The sequence below is a fragment of the Salvia miltiorrhiza genome, chromosome 4 (genome assembly GCF_028751815.1).
Source record: "Salvia miltiorrhiza cultivar Shanhuang (shh) chromosome 4, IMPLAD_Smil_shh, whole genome shotgun sequence".
Classification (NCBI taxonomy): domain Eukaryota; kingdom Viridiplantae; phylum Streptophyta; class Magnoliopsida; order Lamiales; family Lamiaceae; genus Salvia; species Salvia miltiorrhiza.
The window spans coordinates 53,896,699-53,915,051 of NC_080390.1; the positions used below are offsets into that span (position 1 = coordinate 53,896,699).

General features: G+C 36.3%; 4 protein-coding genes across 4 annotated transcripts; 2 read left to right on the forward strand and 2 right to left on the reverse strand.

Annotated features, from left to right (window-relative positions):
* The first annotated feature begins 1,877 nt into the window (after positions 1-1,877).
* On the forward strand, positions 1,878-4,132 carry LOC131020642 (40S ribosomal protein S13-like). Its single transcript, XM_057949587.1, has 5 exons — positions 1,878-2,103; positions 2,199-2,271; positions 2,981-3,119; positions 3,229-3,415; positions 3,784-4,132. The coding sequence occupies exons 1-5, from the start codon at positions 2,081-2,083 to the stop codon at positions 3,815-3,817; spliced, it is 456 nt and encodes a 151-aa protein (XP_057805570.1). The 5' UTR covers positions 1,878-2,080; the 3' UTR covers positions 3,818-4,132.
* A 3,348-nt stretch (positions 4,133-7,480) lies between these two features.
* LOC131020654 (LRR receptor kinase SERK2-like) lies at positions 7,481-10,893 on the forward strand. Its single transcript, XM_057949619.1, has 4 exons — positions 7,481-8,231; positions 8,694-8,954; positions 9,040-9,888; positions 10,195-10,893. Exons 1-4 carry the CDS (start codon positions 7,802-7,804, stop codon positions 10,677-10,679), a joined length of 2,025 nt encoding a protein of 674 aa, XP_057805602.1. The 5' UTR covers positions 7,481-7,801; the 3' UTR covers positions 10,680-10,893.
* Positions 10,894-11,409: 516 nt separating this feature from the next.
* LOC131020659 (pentatricopeptide repeat-containing protein At2g45350, chloroplastic) lies at positions 11,410-13,534 on the reverse strand. The gene has a single exon (XM_057949628.1). The coding sequence runs from the start codon at positions 13,411-13,413 to the stop codon at positions 11,539-11,541; it is 1,875 nt and encodes a 624-aa protein (XP_057805611.1). The 5' UTR covers positions 13,414-13,534; the 3' UTR covers positions 11,410-11,538.
* A 2,075-nt stretch (positions 13,535-15,609) lies between these two features.
* On the reverse strand, positions 15,610-18,074 carry LOC131020693 (vestitone reductase-like). The gene is made up of 4 exons (XM_057949681.1): positions 17,879-18,074; positions 16,887-17,420; positions 16,012-16,207; positions 15,610-15,917 (listed from the first exon to the last, which is right to left on the reverse strand). Exons 1-4 carry the CDS (start codon positions 18,003-18,005, stop codon positions 15,776-15,778), a joined length of 999 nt encoding a protein of 332 aa, XP_057805664.1. The 5' UTR covers positions 18,006-18,074; the 3' UTR covers positions 15,610-15,775.
* Positions 18,075-18,353: the final 279 nt, after the last annotated feature.

The window sequence follows — 18,353 nt, forward strand, 5'->3', positions numbered from 1 at the left end:
TTATAAAATATATAAATTATATATTTAGATTTTTTTTTTATTCTTATATCGAATATTAGTGCATTTTGCACTTATGCTCAACCACTGATGCTTGATTGCTCAACTTGCAATGGTTGAATATGTCGAACATCAGTACATTTTCTAAAAATGGTCGAACATCTCGATCATTAATGTATTTAGTTAGACCATAAATATATTAATACATGACTTGCAGTGGTCAAACATTAGTGCATATAATTACCACTAATTAATTAATGCTTGACATGTTCGACTTGCATTGGTCAAACATGTCGAGCAAAGTTCATGATTTAAAAAATAACAATTTTGTCATTTCAAGCTCAAAATATGTAGGTGTTTATAATTTTCTTTTATAGTAAATATTATTTAATTTTTTGTCTTTAAGAATGTAAAAGAAATCATTAACCCTTATTAAAATTAATGCTTTCTAATTGGGATGAAATCTAAGTCCCACATCTCTTCTGTGATATATTTAAATTTATCTTTTAACAATGATCGTTTCAAAATAAAAGTTACAATTAATATTTATTAACTTAAACTTAAAAACCATAAAAGCCAACCCTATAGTTGAATATAGTCAATCATGGTTAATTAATTACTAGTAGTTACATATAATATATATATATAGTGATATTTCTCTCTTTTGTATAGTTAAAAAGCCCAAGTAACCGGACCCACTCCCATCTCCCAATTCATTAAAAAAACGATATTATTATGTTACTCCCTCCGTCCCGCGAGTCTTGACACGTTTGGATTCGGCACGAGAATTAAAGAGTTATAGATTAGTGTTTTAAGTGTGTAATTAATAAAGTATAAAATTGATAAAGTAGGAGAGAGAATGTAATAAAAGTGATAAAGTATGAGAGAGAATATAATAAATGTGATAAAGTAGGAGATAGAAGGTAATAATTATTGCCCAAAAAGGAAACGTGTCGTGGGACGGCCCAAAAAGGAAAACGTGTCAAGATTCGTGTGACGGATGAAGTATATTGTAAATTTGTAATATATGGCTATCGTGAATATTGAAAAATTCTATATTCTTCACGTGGGATAGCGGTAATTCAAAACTATATATACACCAAGTCTAAAAAGAAAAATACTTGTTGCCATCAATATAATGAAGCGAATTTCAAGTATCAGAACATTGCATTTCTTATATTATATGTCGAATATTTGTTTAGTATAATTAAATTAAGCTATTCATTACCAAAAAGAGGGTGATCTATAGGTGAGATTGAAAATTAAAGCAAGAGGGTCAACGCCTACTTTATAAACGAGGACACGTAGTCGAGTTGACTTAATTAACTACACAATTCTTGGATCTTGCCATCACTGATTTGAATCCAAGAGTTTATTAATATCACCACTAATAATGAGTTAATTATTAAATCATTTGATTATTAAATGTACTCAAACTTTTATCTGCTGCAATTTAATCTACAAGGGTGAGCAAAACCTAATGCAGGGAGTTAAGGTTTGAATTTTGGGCTTATGAAATGGGCCGCCTAGAATAACAGCTCATTCACTAATTTGGGCCTAAATTTAAAACCTTTAAACCATTAATTTTTACCCAAGACTATAAATTAGATGATTAGATGATTGCAATTTAAATCTCAAATTTTGAACCTTCTTGCCAATTAGACTAATTTTAAAATAATTTCGATAAGGCCTTTAATTGTTCCATATTTGAGTCTTTAATTGTTCAATATTTAAGTCTTTAATTATTCCATATTTGAGCCCATCATTTTTTGTTAGAAAAAATAATTTTCTTTTTTGAAATGATCATTATTAATGGAACACATGTAAAAAAAAATGGAGTCATTTAATAGGAAAATTCCTCAATCAAATCTAATTGACAAGAAGAGTTTTTTTTTCTTCTTCATTCACAAAATTTTTAGAAAAGCACAAAAAAAGGGTGAAATTAAAAACATTAGAACTTGGAGGACTCAAAATAAATAAATATATGCGCAATACTAGGGTTTACTCTTCACTACAAAAAAGCAGCAGCTGATCGCATCGCCACCGCTACTGAAGGAATCTCCGTTATTCAACAACCGCCGCCATGGGTCGTATGCACAGCCGAGGGTCAGCATTCTCCCTTCCCCTCTCTACTTTTCTCTGACATCGCACAATTTTCTTTTTTCCGTTTCTGAAATTCGGTTGTTTTCGGCGTAATGCAGAAAGGGTATTTCAGCATCAGCACTTCCATACAAGAGGACTCCGCCGAGCTGGCTTAAGATATCTTCTCAGGATGTAAGTGCTTGCAGATTTTTTATTTGTTCTTTTTCCATATGTTGATTTTTTGAATGAATGAGAAGTGTTTGTCGCGGTATTTATTGGTGGAGAGATTTGTATAATTAATTAAGATGCCCTTGAAAATGGTCCATAGATTATGGTAATATGGTTTGATGCCACTGTAACTGCTTAATTCGGCATAAAATGTGACCGGTAGAACTCAGCTTACGCACTCTTGTTTCACTTGCTAGGTTCTGTTTGTGCTAGGGGTAATTAAAGTCATTTGATTAGTCAATGTTAATTTTGTGTTTCATCTTGTTGGTAACCTGAATTTTATAAATTGTAAACGAAGAACATTGTTCTTTGATTCACAACTTCATTGTAAGCAGTATATATTTCTGTTTTCCAGATTTCAGATTTGATTTTAGTCTCTCTGAGCTCTCAGTGATGGGTAAATGGTAATATAGTGTCGAAGATGAATCGAAAGAATTAGTTGGATAATACAAACATTGCTCATGCTTATAGTGTCGAAGATGAATCGAAAGAATTAGTTGGATAATACAAACATTGCTCATGCTCATGTGTTCAAATTACACAAATGAGTTTAAGTGGATTGTTATCATTTATTTGCTTAATGTTGTGAATTGCAACACGTTTTTACCTTGGTTCATGGCTTGGGAGTTGGGGTCAATGTTGGCTCCTTTCTAAATTCCTTTCCCTATTTCAGGTTGAAGAAAACATCTATAAGTTTGCAAAAAAGGGTTTGACACCTTCTCAAATAGGTGTTATTCTTCGTGATTCTCATGGGATTGCCCAAGTGAAGAGTGTCACCGGAAGCAAAATTTTGAGGATACTCAAAGCACATGGTATATCTTTTGTGGCTGTCAATTGAATGTTAAAAGTTCTACTCAGTGATTGCAATTGCCTTATACTAAATTGAAGTTTGTTTATTGGTATGATTCTATACTTGTGCAGCACTTGCTCCTGAGATACCCGAGGACCTTTACCACCTCATCAAGAAAGCTGTTGCAATCCGAAAGCATCTGGAGAGGAACAGAAAAGACAAAGACTCCAAGTTTAGGTTAATTCTTGTTGAGAGCAGAATCCACAGACTAGCTCGTTATTACAAGAAGACTAAAAAGCTTCCACCAGTCTGGAAATAGTAAGTTCAAATTTGAAGTCTTTTATGCAGTCTACTTGTGGCTCGATTTATATACCTACTTCCTTCTCTTTTAAGTGATCTAGAATGTTTAAGTTTTCACTGATTCAGTATAGAAACATTTGCAGGTCATCTATCTATACCTAGGTTGCAATAGAACCACTATTATATGGTTTCTTTTCCATCTAAAATTCCATTTTGAACTATATCCCTTTCCCTAGCTTTTTAGATTCTTGATTTATTTTATAAAACCCTTCATATTCTGGTTCCTTGTGTGGTTCCTGCTACCAATGTTAGGAAGATTATGCTACAATTTCCTTTACATTGCGGCCCAGTTCGTGTCTGTGTTAACCTTTATGTCTCCTTTGCAGTGAATCTACCACCGCCAGCACTCTTGTGGCGTAGAGAATCCGCACGTTGGAAAGTTCGGATATTTGTTCAAGTAATATACAATGAAGAGAGATACGCGATATTGGAGTATTTTAGTTAAGCTTATAATTTCTGTCAGCTGACAAGATTTTTGTTTATCATACTCGTACATCTCCATATATGCGTTTGCTTAGCAGAGTTCAGGGCATTAAAGCTCTAGAAAATGCTTCATTTTGGCAGAAGCAAGTTATTGTTCTTGAAATATTTTGGTTTCGTTTCAAAATGTGTTACTAAGCAATTCCAAAAGTATTTTGTTTTAAAGTCCTTGGAAAAGTATTTTGTTCTAAGAAATATTTTGGTTACGTTTTAATACTCTAGCACAAATGTTATTTAGAGCTCGAGTCCAAAGTGAAAAATGTGTCTAATATTATCGTATGTAATCAAACCGAATCAATCAAATACTCCTTCCGTCTCACAAATCTTGACACGTTTGGTTTCGATACGGGAATTAAAGAGTTGTGGATTAGTGTTTTAAGTGTGTAGATAATAAAATATGAAAGTGATAAAGTAGGAGAGAATGTAATAAAAGTGATAAAGTAGGAGAGAAAATATAATAATTATTATTTTATTTGTAAATGTGTCAAAATTCGTAGGACAGTTCAAAAAAGAATAGTGTTAAGATTCGTGGGACGGTCTAAAAAAGAATTAACAAGTAAGATTTATTTTTTAAATTCAAAAGGTTGGAAAATGGTTGAAAAGATTGATTCAAGTACAAGAATGGAACATATTATCGACAAAGAAATGTGAGTCTTGTGATTCCTTTAATAATGGGAAGGGGACATAATTTGAAGCAAACGACTGCGGTTTTTTGTCCATCCATAGAGCTTCAAATCTGGAATCATTATTGGCATCGGAGGGTAAATTTTAGGGAGAAATAGTCACAATTATAAGAATAGTAGTTTATAGCTACTTTTATTGAACAAATCTAAAGGTTAATTGCACTTAAAATCTCGAAGTTTCACCGCATTCTGATTTTGCATACAAATTTTGAAAGGCAGTGCGATAATTATTGAACTTTTATCAAATTCTGATTTTGTATACAAATTTTAAAAGCAGCGTAATAATTTTAAAAGGTAGTGTAGTAATTACCGAACTTTGATCAAATTCTGATTTTTTCATACAAACTTTAAAAAGTAGCGCGGTGATTATCGAACTATTGATTTAATTTGATTTTATTACCAATCGAGATTCCGACCAAATTTACTACTGACATGGTTAGCCGAATAATCTGATTTTACATAATTTTGAATAGTGGTTGCCATGTGCCACACATACGTCACTTTATTCCCTCACTGGTTATGCAATGTCAATAATTCAGCTTGCCATGTTAGTATTAAATTTGGTCGAAATTTCGATTGGTATCAACATCAAATTAAATCAACAATTCGATAATTATCACATTATATTTTAAAATTTGTATGTAAAATTAAATTTTGATGAAAGTTCAATAATCACCACATTATCTTTCAAAATTTGTATACAAAACTAGAATTTAATAAAAGTTTAATATTTTACGGTCAAATCTAAAGTATACTCATAAGGTTTATTAATTTGAGGACCCTACAAATACTCTTGGAGCGTTTATAAAGTATTCTTGAGTTGTACAAATAAAAATGGCTATAAAACTCATATTTCTTGAAATTGCTTGAGCAAATATTTTGAACTTTGTGTGCTACAATGATGGAGAATTGGAGATAGAAATGGGCACTCGTAGTGAGCCCAACAATATTTTCTCAAAATGTGACATTACGTGTAATAATGTACAATATGGGTACCAAAGTCTTTTTTCCCTAAAAATCACAAAATGTTGAACATGAAAAGGACTATCATCTAACACTAGGTCCACAAATTTACTAATTCATCTACTTTATAAGTTTTTTTTACAAAAAATCAGTACTACTAATACGTCAAATAAATTTAGAAGGACTGATTCTAACTATACATAAATGTTCACATTTTCTCTCAAAAAAAAAATGTTCACATTAGGTGTGTAAACTAACATTCATTTATCATCTATATGCATTTAATTGTTATGGGTTTTATTAAAAATCTATAGTGTTAAGACGCTATTTGAGTCAATAATCAATTTGGATGTGGAATTCTAAAGTACAAGGGTTGAAATGAAACACGTTAAGATCCGATCAGAATAATTATTTTATGTGAAATATAAGAATAACAAATAAATCAATATAAATCAACAAATAAGCTATTTATAATATTCAATTAATATGGTGAAAATTTCGACCCTCTAGAATTCCTTTTCTTTATATATATGAAAATTGAAATCTATGAATGTAATTTTAAGATTGCATCTCTAATATATTCGGTCTATTTGCCCACTCCATATATACATAAATATTGCTTATTCTGTTTTATTTTTTATTGTCTAAATTATCACGTTATTAATGGATATTTACTCATAGTTCTTGTCAGAAAAGAACTTTCTATTACATTATCGTAAAATGTCTACGAATAGAAGACTTATACTAATTAATTTCATACCATTTGAGGTTAGTTGATGATGAAAGTGGAATTGTATACCTGAATTTTGAAATGGGCATTTATTGGCCCTTCTCGAAAAGCTACAAGATTCAAAAAATCCCAAATAAATTAGCAGAAATCTTGTTGCGGATTTCCGCTACAAGTTTTATCCCCAACTTCGAACAACATTTAAAACTATCCATTAATTCCTCTCAAAAAAATAAAAATAAAACTATCCATTAATTTATGGTCAAAACCCAAAAGAAAAGAGTTTGAAATTCAAAAACATTTATTCTATCCCAACCCAACTGTGACATGGTACAATTAGCAAATTATATTGGACATTGGAATTTGATTGTGGATGTCAGACAAATCCATATATGCTACTCAGTTTTTTTTCAAGCCTTGTATTGAGCAAAAATACACATACCAATTAATGATAAAATATTACTCCCTTCGACCACGAATTAAAGCTCCATTTGAGGGTGGACACGGAGACTAAGAAAGCTAAAAAAGGTGATGAAATATAAGGGTAGTTGACTAAAATGATAAAGTAGTTGACTAAAGTGTTAAAGGTGTTGTGTGGTGGCTCCACTAGTGATAAAGTGTAATAAATATAGAATATAAAAATGATAAAGTTGTTGTAAGGTGGACCCATTAGTGGCAAATGGTATAGTAAATATAAGAAAAGAAGAAGAGTAAAAAGGTACATAAAGCACAATAAGACTTTAATTGGTGTACAAAAATTTAAGTGCAAGTAGGGCTTTAATTCGTGGACGGAGGGAGTACATTTGTACCATATTTATTATTTTCAAAGTTTAATAAATTTGTTCCCCTAAAAATAGAGTAACTTATGATAGTATTATCAAAGTGAGTTTTTTTTTTTTATTTTATAAATTATCAAAGTGAGTTAGTTGGTCAGATTCTTGTAATAAATTGGTATGGAACATGAGTGTCCACTGTCCAATATCAATCAGCTCAATTCCAAAACTAATAATAATAATAGTAAAAGAAAAAAAGAAAAAAGAAAAAATAAAAAAAATCATTAAAATGTAAAAGGCTGCAGTAAGCCATGTGAGTGCTACCGGCTACCGGTCTTTCCGGTCACCACAAATTCAAATTTGTCCCAACAGTAACGCCGACAAGGATCTCTGCTCTTCTCCTCTCTCTCTCTCTCTCACGCATACACACACTCACAGAGAGAGAATTAGAAAGCGACACACACTCACACAGTGAGGAGTACCCTTCTGAAACCCCTGGGCGAGGGCGAAATAGAGAGAGAGGGAGAGAGCTCTGAGACTCCATTTTACTTGCACAAAAATAAAATAAAAAACAATCTTTTCATACAAGTGGGCTTAGCAAAAACCCCCATTGATAAAGATCCAAACTTTACGCACCACTTTGGTTTAGCAAAGAAGATAGAGCTAGCTTTCTTCCAAACCAACTTTCCCACTACACATTTTGCTTGGAATCCCAAAAATGGCTTTCCTCCCCCTTTTCACAGTCCTCCTCACACTGCTCCTTCCATTCCACTCTCTCTCTCAACCCTCAACAACTCTCTCTCTCCTCATGGCCATCAAATCCTCACTAGACCCTCGAGGCGTCATTCTCTCATCGTGGTCTCCCAATGCCACTGACCCATGCAGTGCCTCCTTTGAAGGGCTTGCCTGCAATGAGCATAGCCAAGTGGTCAACATCACCTTGCAAGGAAGAGGGCTTTCTGGAAAAATCCCACCTCAGATTGGCCACCTCAAGAGCTTGGTTGGCTTGTACCTCCACTTCAACAAGCTTCATGGGGTTGTACCTAGTGAGATTGCTAACTTGACCAACCTCTCAGATCTGTACCTCAATGTCAATAATCTCTCCGGTGATATTCCCCCTCAGATTGGTGACATGTCTAATCTTCAAGGTCAGTTTATAAAACCTTGAGCTGAATTTAGAAATATTAAAAAACATCCCATTTTCTTGCAGTTTATCACCTTTTTGTTTGGTTAGACGAGGGGTTGAGCTTGGGGGGAAAGGTGGAGTCTTTGTTTCTAGAAAATAGGATGTGTTGGTTAATAATGGTGAAAACATGATTTTGATCAGAAGTTGTTTGATAATTTCTTTCAAAATGCACCAAGAAAGCTAAAAGGTTCAAACTTTTCTTGAGATTTATGTTTCAGTCATATAATTGTGTTTCAGCTCATAGCATGGCATGAATGGCATTGGCATTTGCTCCACTTAGGTTTTGTTGCATCTTAGCAATAGATTTGTGCCATTCTATGGAAAAAAAAAAACAAATAATAACCTGAACCATTTTACAAACATCAAGTAGTGGTGATGAAGGATGAAGGATGAATGTTTGATGTGGTTTCTCTACTGCTTACAGTGTTGCAGCTGTGTTATAACAATTTAAGTGGCAATATTCCGACACGGCTTGGCTCTCTCAAGAAACTCAGTGTTCTTGCTCTACAGTCCAACCAGTTGGGTGGTGCAATTCCAGCCAGTTTGGGGGATTTAATGATGTTAAATAGGTTGGATTTGAGTTTCAATCGCCTCTTTGGCTCGATCCCGGTGAAATTGGCTGTTCTGCCCTTGCTCAAAGTTCTTGACATCCGAAACAACACTCTCTCTGGCAATGTCCCTCTAGGTAGCCAACCATTCCTTCGTTTGTTGTTTTCGAATTCATAATAAACCATCTAACCGAATTTCATCTGTTTCGTTGTCTTGATCAGCCTTGAAGAGACTGGATGAAGGTTTCCAGTATGCAAACAATGCAGAACTGTGTGGCCTCAGTTTCTCTTCTCTGGGAATCTGCAGTGCTTCTGATCGAAACTCCAATGGGCCGGAGCCTTTTGGAGCTAGCACGAGTCGTCTACCTTCTAAAGACATTCCAGAGTCGGCAAATGTGGAGCACAACGGAGGGAATCAGTCGAGGAGGTCTCAATCCGCTGCAGTGGTTGTAGTGGTTGGACTTGTTGTTGCCTTGGCTGTGGCGGGGCTGTTCTCGTTCTCATGGTATCGGAGGCAGAAGCAGAGGATCGGGAGTGCATTTGATTCTGTTGATGGCCGTCTGAGCACTGACGGGGCGAAGGAGGCTTGCAGGAGAAGTGCCTCGCCTCTCATCAGCCTGGAGTACTCAAACGGCTGGGACCCTCTGGCGAAGCGCCAGGATGTGAGCAGCTTCTCGCAGGAGGTGCTCGAGAGCTACATGTTCAACTTGGACGAGGTTGAGTCCGCGACGCAGTACTTCTCGGAGATGAACTTGCTGGGGAAGAGCAGCTTCTCTGCCGTCTACAAGGGGACGCTGAGGGACGGATCGACAGTTGCAATCAAGTGCATATCGAAGATCAGCTGCAAGTCCGATGAGGCCGAGTTTCTCAAGGGGCTGAAGCTGCTTACCTCGTTGAAACACGAGAACCTTTTGAGGCTGAGAGGCTTCTGCTGCTCCAAGGGCAGGGGAGAGTGCTTCCTCGTGTACGACTTCGTCTCAAACGGGAGCTTGCTGCATCACCTCGACGTCAGCGCAGGGAAGGCTCTTGACTGGCCAACCAGGAAGTATATCATCAAAGGGATTGCCAAAGGTCAGTTTAGGTTTTTTTTTTTTTTTTTGATCGGGCAAAGTCATGTTAGATGTTAGTAGTTAGTTCTCTCATCCACCCCAAGAACCACCTTATCTCTCCATACACCAAATCCACCTTATATCTCCAATCTCCAATTCGCTCCCAAGAGGGATCGAACCCGGGTCACTTCACTTAAGTGAGGACCCGGTGGCCAGTGGGCTAAGCCCCCTGGTTAGGTCAGTTTAGGTTTACCTCAACTTGTTTCTTGCTAAACCCTAAACCCTAAAATCCTTCGATTAATTAATCAATCGAGTATCGTGTTTGCAGGCATCGAGTACTTGCACAAGAGCCAGAACAGCAATCCTACATTGGTGCACAGCAACATATCAGCGGAGAAGGTGCTGATCGACCACCACTACAACCCGTTGCTCTCGGACTCGGGGCTTCACAAGCTGTTAGCAGACGACATAGTGTTCTCGACCCTCAAGGGCAGTGCTGCGATGGGATACCTTGCTCCCGAGTACACCACCACCGGGCGGTTCACTGAGAAGAGCGACGTCTACGCCTTTGGGATGATCATATTCCAAATCCTGTCCGGCAAAAGTAGGATCACGCAGCTCAACTGCCATGGCGCGGAGATCTCAAGGTTCGAGGACTTCATCGATGCAAATCTTGCCGGGAAGTTCAAGGAATCCGAGGCCACCAGGCTAGGGGAGCTCGCGCTTCTCTGCACCCACGAGTCTCCCGACCACAGGCCCGACATCGGAGCCGTGATGCAAGAACTGCACCACATCCCTTCCACCTCTTGCTAGGAAAGATGCTACCTACTACTAATTCCAGACTCATCTGCAACTGCTTGTGTTGTGTTGTGTCTCACATGATGTATGTATCTAAGCCAGTTTAGGTAACTTGCATCACTCATCTCATTGTAACTCTACTTTTTTCACTCATCTTACTCTTGTAAGATTAGCTCATTCTGCAATTAATTGCCTCCTAATTGTGAATCAAATATCATCATTTTAAATCTGATTTTGATTGCAAGTTGCAAGAATTGAGTGGTTTTAAGAAAAGTAAGACATTTTCTGATATTCTAGAGTGTGAGCCACTAACATGGCATGGCTTTAGGTAGTGTTTTAATTTTTAAACAATGAAAAAAGATGGAATCCTAGGTGATCTACTATCATAGTAGTCTGCATTTCTTTCTGTCTTTGTTTCTTGTGAATGTTTTTTGTCTTATTCTTTACCTCACTGTATTTTATTCTCAGCTTGGCACACTTTCCATTGCTTTTAGAATAAAGTAGAGAGTCCCCTTGGGATGGCCTAGTGGTTGGGGTGGTTGCCTGTTGTCCAAAAGGTCACAGGTTCGAGTACTCTCGGCCACAATAACCACTAGGTGGGGTGTGTGTGTGGTTTGTATTATTTATAAATGTAATTTCATCAAAAAAAAAAAAAAAAAAAATAGAATAAAGTAGAGAGGAAAAACTGCAGATTTCACAAAACCTATCTCACACACCCAATAAGAAATCCCAACCAAGATCTGTGTAAAGTAAATTGATTCTCTTGAATTTGGTGTAATTCAAATATAAACATGCCAATTTACAAGCTGTTACTGAATTTATAACATGAAAAATATGCATACATGAAAAAATATACTAACCAAGCAACCATATCTCATCTCAATCCGGCTCTCTCCATGCTTATTGCAGAGGAGCTCGTGTCGATTGCCTCGTGATCGATCATACCGCCAACGAAGAACTCGTGCATCGTGCCCTCAAGCTCGATCCAGCTGCAGCCAGGGACTTTGTTGATCTCCCTTTGCTTCATCAATGTTCTAACCTTCCTAACATACTCCCAAAGCCCAAAATGAGCATACATATTCGATAAGAGCACGTACGAGCTCGAGTCCTTGGAATCTAGCCCGATGAGATGCTTGGCAACGGGCTCCCCGACGTCCAAGTTCTCATAAGTCGAGCAAGCGCTTAGCAGAGTCCTCAAAACCACATCATTTGGCTGAATGGGCATTTGTGCAACAAACTTTGCAGCTTCTTCTATGTGCCCTGCTCTGCTGAGTAGGTCGACCACGCAGCCGTAGTGCTGCAACTTTGGCACGATCTTGTGCAATCGTCTCATAACCTCGAAGCAGATCATGCCTTCCTTGATCATCCCGGAATGGACACAAGCATGCAGAACTGCAACAAATGTGATCTCATCTGGCTCTAGAGAAATCCCCCTTTCCATCTCCATGAATAACTCGAATGCTAAATCGCCTTGTCCATGAATGGCCAAGCCACCAATCATGGCATTCCAGTGATCAATGGTCTTCTCTTGGATGCCCTCAAACACATCCATGGCTTGCTCTATGCTCCCACATTTAGCATACATGTCAACTAAAGCCACACCTAGTTTCCCACACGTGGTAAACGCGTTTTCCTCCATGTATGCACGGATTGCCATCCCTTCATCGATGCAGCCCAACTGCGTCGCTGCTGAGAGAGCCGTCAGCAGAGCAACACTATCCGGAGCCAAATCGGAAGCACTCCCTAACATGTCGTGGAACACTTTCAGCGCCTCCTCGTAGCACCCGTTGCCAACATAACCTGCCATCATCGCGTTGCAGGAAACCACATCACGTCGAGGCATGGCATCAAAGTAGCTCCTTGCAGCACCCACATTGCCTAGTTTAGCATAGCCATCAACCATACTGGCCCAGCTCACCACATCCCTTTGCGGCATTCGATCAAACAAGCCACGGGCACTCTCCATCTTCCCATTCTTCGCACAGCAATCAATCATGAGATTCCAAGAAACCAAGTCCCGTTGCGGCATTTCATCGAACAATTCCTGAGCACTCTCAAATCCATTCCCCACTTTCAAGTAGCCACTAATCATAGTGTTCCAAGAGACCAAATTCTTCATCTCCGACGGCATTCTATCAAACAGTTGTCTCGCTGAACTCACCATCCCGCGCTTCACATATCCATCAATCATCAAATTGTACGAAAAGGAATCCTTTTTACCCATCCTGTCGAAAACCTGCCGCCCAAATTGAACGAACCCGCATTTCACGTAAAAGCAAATCAAGGAATTCTGCAGGAATAAATCCGACCCGAACCCGAGTTTCAACATCAAGCCGTGAACCTGGATTCCTCTGCTCAGTAAACCCAACCTCGAACAAGATTTCAGCACCAACGAGAAGGAATACTCATCTAGTAGTATATCTCTCACAAGCATTAACACAAACAGTTGGAATGCCTTGTTCGGCTCATCTCCGTGCGAGAACGACTTCATGATTGCGTTCCATAGAAATGGGTCTCTATAATTGAAATCGAAGAAGAGATATCTCGCGAAATCGACATTCGGTTTGTGTCGAGAAAAGGCGAGCTTGAGAATGGTCTTTGAGGTGAATGAAGGGTTGTGGATATGGCCTGTGGTGATCAAATTTGCATGGATTTGATTTATCTCCATCTGGGTTTTACATTTTGAAGCAATGTCCAACGCGGGAAGAGGGTAACTCCATGGCTGAACTGAAGTTGCAGAGAGCAGCATTGGTTAGAAGCTTAGACCGTATCTTGATTGAATTCTTGATATTTTTTTTTTCAGGCAATTTTGTTGTCGGATTCGAATGAATCGGGCTCTAATATTTATTGGGCTCAATCTATGGCCCGTTTCTTTTAAATGGGATGGCCCGTTTTATTTTAGTTACTAAACTCCAATTTTGAATACCAATTCTCTAAAATAATAATTCTACATGTCCCAAATAAAAATAATTCTACACATTATTTGAAGCCAAAGTAGTTACAAGAAGTTCTTTTAGGACTTGTGTTGAGTCTGTTGACTGATTTAGGAATTAAGAAAATTATGCGCATGAATAATAATTAATATAAACCATAATCATGTCATTGAGAAAAGAGAGTGAGCTTTTGAATCAACGGGAGGCATTCCAATTCCTCCTATATTAAAATTACAAATATTTTTAATGGTGTTTATAGAAATTCACCTTGTAAATAATCATGTAGTTGCAACCTCAGTTCCTTTTGTATTAAAATAAAAAATATTTTTAATGGTGTTTATAGAAATTCACCTTGTAAATAATCATGTAGTTACAAACTGATGGAAAAATAATCTAATCATAACTGTTCAAGCTTGCTTGCTTTCTTTGATTCCGTAAGTTAGGTTACAAAGATGTTCGTGTAGTTGCTCGAAATTGAATTGTCTCGAAATTATCTAAAATTGAATTGATTCGAAATTTTTCAAAATTATTTTTGTCACGGGGATAGACCAAGACTCACAAGTCACGATCAATCCTACGTGACATTATCTCAAGATTAAGTATCGAATCGTATTTATCCAATTGAACATAACATTATATTACAAGATTAATCTTATTTAATCCTACGAACCGAACACCCTGTATATACACATGTAATACATAATGATAAAATGGTTCTAATAAGGGCACAAGTAGAAGGACTACAGCCAATACATGAATACTCCATCCGTCCCCAAAATAAGTTCCTCTTTGGGGACGACACGAGTTTTAAGGAAAAATGGTAAAGTGTATTGATAGTGGAGAAAAATATGTTATAATTAGTATTGAGAGTGGTGAAAATGTGAAAAAATGTTATAATTAGTATTGAGAGTGGTGAAAAAGTAAAAAGTAAGAATAAATAAAGTATTATTAGTGGTGGGGTAGTTGTCCAAAAATGGAAAGAAAGAAAGAGGAACTTATTTGGGGGACGTCCCAAAAAGGAAAAAGAGGAACTTATTTCAGGGACGGATGAAGTATTTATTTATTTATTTACTTTCGAATTTTCCAGTTTATTTATTTATTTTCTGAATTTTAAGTTTATTTATTTATTTACTTTCTGCATTTCCAGTTTATTTTATTTATTTATTTTCAAATTTTCAGTTTATTTATTTCCAGTTTATTTATTTATTTTCTGAATTTTTCGGTTTATTTATTTATTTATTTATTTTCGAATTTTCAGTTTATTTATTTTCCAGTTTATTTATTTCCAGTTTATTTATTTATTTATTTTCTGAATTTCCAGTTTATTTATTTATTTATTTTCAAATTTTCAGTTTATTTATTTCCAGTTTATTTATTTATTTTCTGAATTTTCAGTTTATTTATTTTCCAGTTTATTTATTTATTTTCTGAATTTTTAGTTTATTTATTTATTTTCTGAATTTTTAGTTTATTTAATTAAAGTGAAAAAAAATAAAAATAAATAGCTTATCAAAAAAAAAAACTTTAAGTCAAGGCATTAAAATAATGTCAAATAGCTAGTGAAAGATTAGTAAAAGTAATCACAATACATTAACACTACCCTTTTAGTCTTTTACACCACCTTTTTAAGCTTTCTTGGGAAGTTGATTGGTGGACGGAGGGAGTAATTAGTATTGGGAGTGGTGAAAAAGTGAAAAGTAAGAATAAAAAAAGTATTATTAGTGGTGGGGTAGTTGTCCAAAAATGGAAAGAAAGAAAGATGAACTTATTTGGGGATATCTCAAAAAGGAAAAAGATGAACTTATTTCAGGGACAGAGGGAGTAATTAATAGAAGGAGGTTTTGTATCATTCAACAACTTCAAAGAGTAGCAAAACATACAGTTAATATACTGCTGATACATCATGCATCTCCATTCTCCACATTATATACTTTCTCTGTCTAGTTGACCATGACATAAAATTTAATAAAAAGTTATTTGAAGTATTGAAAATGAAGAAAGAGTCCCATATTGATGATATTGTTAAGTAGATTGCGGGTAATAATATTTCCTTTCGTCCAAATAGTAATATCCTACTTTTCTTTTTAGGCCGTCCCAATAATAATATCTCATTTCATTTTCGACAATATATTTCCATTTTTTTTGGCGTACCGACCCAAAAAAGAAAAGAAAGAGAAACTAAAGAAGACCAATTTGTTTGCAAGATTTGATGGCCCCATCGTACATTTCTTGCAATCCATTTTCAAAGTTGAACCCACTTTCCACAAGCTTCCGGCTTGACAAGCTGGGGATTGTAACACGTTTCAGATCCGCAAACTCACTGCATCAACTCAACACACACACGTATATATATATAATTAATTAATTAATCACATTTTAATAATCTACAAATAGAGAAACTATACACAACTTACTCTGTGGATGGTAGCTTATATTCAGGATATTTAGCTGACAGAAATTCATGCAATTTTTCAATCGTAATTTCAACATTCGAAATAATGTATCTCCCTTTTGCTTCAGGATTCTCAAACAGGTGAATATGGGCTCTTACGACGTCGTCCACATGAACCACACTAGTCCTCCCCAGCTGATGGTAACATTCCTTCTTCCCTGCAAACGTTTTCACATTTTTCCTTAAGGCTGCGTTTACTTTGATGGATAAATTTATCCATGAAAAATGATAGATAACACAAATTTATGCATTTAAATGTCTCCTTCATTTTCCAACATTTGACACAAAAAGAGATGTTCACCATTTTTTCTTCCTTATTTTCACTTGAATGATGGATAATATTATCACACCAAAATATCATTCAAGTGAAAATAAGGAAGAAAAAATGGTGAACATCTCTTTTTGTGTCAAATATTAGAAAAGAAGGAGACATTTAAATGCATAAATTTGTGTTATCCATCATTTTCCATGAATAAATTTATCCATCAAAGTAAACGCAACCTAACTGTATACCATAATTTTTATTTTTATTTTGCAAATATTAGGATTTTAAAAGAACAAATAAAAGTTCGGTAACCTAATAAATTATGTGTGTGACAGATACCATATGAATGAAATTGAAACATATCAAGGCTGGATAAATTTATCTATGAAAAAAGATTGATAACAAATTAAGGATGATAAAATAAGGAAGAAAAAATATTTTTGTGTAAAATATTGGGAAAGAAGGTAGATATTTAAACGCATAAATTTTTGTTATCCATCATTTTTCATAGATAAATTTGTAAACGCAGACGCAGTGAAATTGAAATGATGTGATAAGATAGGGAGGGATACCTAAAATGAATGACATAAATATGGAGACAGAGTCAGGCAAGTAAGGGCAAATGAAAGGGCCATGAATCCACGTGGGAAGCACAGCCACAACATCCAAACCATGCTTCTCACCAAAATCCAACACACTCTTCTCCGCCAAGGTTTTTGTGACCATGTAAGGTCCCCCAAATATCCCCAAACTTCTCACAAATTCCACATCAGTCCACGAGCTCTCGTCGATGACGTCGACGCCGCCGGTCTCCTCGTTGATGACGATGGCGGCGGAGGTGCTCGAGCAGTAAACGACGCGTTTGACGGTCTTGGCGTCGAGGCACGCCTGCAGAATGCCGACGGCTCCGTTCACCACTCTCTCGATCTTCACCTGCTCCGCCTCCCTCTCCTCGAAGTCGAGGGGGTGCGCCACGTGGAACACGCCGACGCAGCCCTCGATCGCCGCCGCGAAGCTCGCCGGCCGGTCGAGGTCCGCTTCGAAAACCGCTAGCCTTTCCGATGCGCCTTCCAGATTTCTCAAGGAACTAATGTCCCTTTCTTTCTCTGCCATATCAAGGATGCGATTTTGAAGATAAACGAATTAAATACTAGTAATATTTTTGTATTCATCGATAAAATTGCATTCATCTCTGGATATCATTAATGTAGAGACCACGGAGCGCAACTCAGTTAGTAAAATAATTCTTCTGAAGAGTTCGAGTTACCTAACTATAAGGGTGTGTTTGTTTTTTATCCCTCTAAACGGAGGGATAACAAAAATTTATGCCTTTAAATGTTTGCTTTCTTATCTCACATTTTACACAAACACCATTTTTTCTTCCTTATTTTCACTTCAAGGAGGCATAATATTATCTCTCCAACATTTAAAGACATAAATTTTTGTTATCCCTCCGTTTAGAGGGATAAAAAGCAAACACACCCTAAGTAAATGTAGTGGTGTGTGTGTGTGAATTGTAAGTGAAAGAAGAAGAGAAGAAAAGTGATGTAATGAAGGAATGAACCTGGATGCATTCTGATAGTTGTGTTGACAGAATAGCCATGTTGGAGAAGCCTTTTCACCATCCATGATCCCACAAAACCACTTCCACCAGTCACACATACTCTGCCTTTGTTGTTTTCGTCTCCCATCTCTCTCTCTCTCTCTCTTTAAAATAATGGACTAAGAGATCTAGCAGATGTATATATTCTACGTTGAGTTAGGGGTGGGTAGACACTGTTAAATTCGTTATACCTTATTTCTTTAAGATTTGTGGGATCTCTTCTTCATATATTAAATACATAATTAATTTTTATTAAAATTTGTATCGTCTTCCCTTAAAAAGACGATACAAATTTAAATAAATAAATTACAAAAATAATATATATATATATATATATATATATATATATATATATATACTTTTTTCATCTACCGCCTAAGAGCACTCACAACGCCTACACGATAGCCCCTACACGATAGCACTATCGTGTAAGTGT

Coding starts and splice junctions, on each gene's coding strand:
- LOC131020642 (XM_057949587.1), top strand. CDS start 2,081: ATGGGTCGTATGCACAGCCGAGG. Junction 2,272..2,980: donor TTAAGATATCTTCTCAGGAT/GTAAGTGCTTGC, acceptor TCCCTATTTCAG/GTTGAAGAAAACATCTATAA. Junction 3,416..3,783: donor CTTCCACCAGTCTGGAAATA/GTAAGTTCAAAT, acceptor TCTCCTTTGCAG/TGAATCTACCACCGCCAGCA.
- LOC131020654 (XM_057949619.1), top strand. CDS start 7,802: ATGGCTTTCCTCCCCCTTTTCACAGTCCTCCTCACACTGCTCCTTCCA. Junction 8,955..9,039: donor CTCTGGCAATGTCCCTCTAG/GTAGCCAACCAT, acceptor TGTCTTGATCAG/CCTTGAAGAGACTGGATGAA. Junction 9,889..10,194: donor CATCAAAGGGATTGCCAAAG/GTCAGTTTAGGT, acceptor TCGTGTTTGCAG/GCATCGAGTACTTGCACAAG.
- LOC131020659 (XM_057949628.1), bottom strand. CDS start 13,413: ATGCTGCTCTCTGCAACTTCAGTTCAGCCATGGAGTTACCCTCTTCCC.
- LOC131020693 (XM_057949681.1), bottom strand. CDS start 18,005: ATGGGAGACGAAAACAACAAAGGCAGAGTATGTGTGACTGGTGGAAGT. Junction 17,421..17,878: donor AACTATCAGAATGCATCCAG/GTTCATTCCTTC, acceptor TTGATATGGCAG/AGAAAGAAAGGGACATTAGT. Junction 15,918..16,011: donor TATAAGCTACCATCCACAGA/GTAAGTTGTGTA, acceptor GAGTTGATGCAG/TGAGTTTGCGGATCTGAAAC.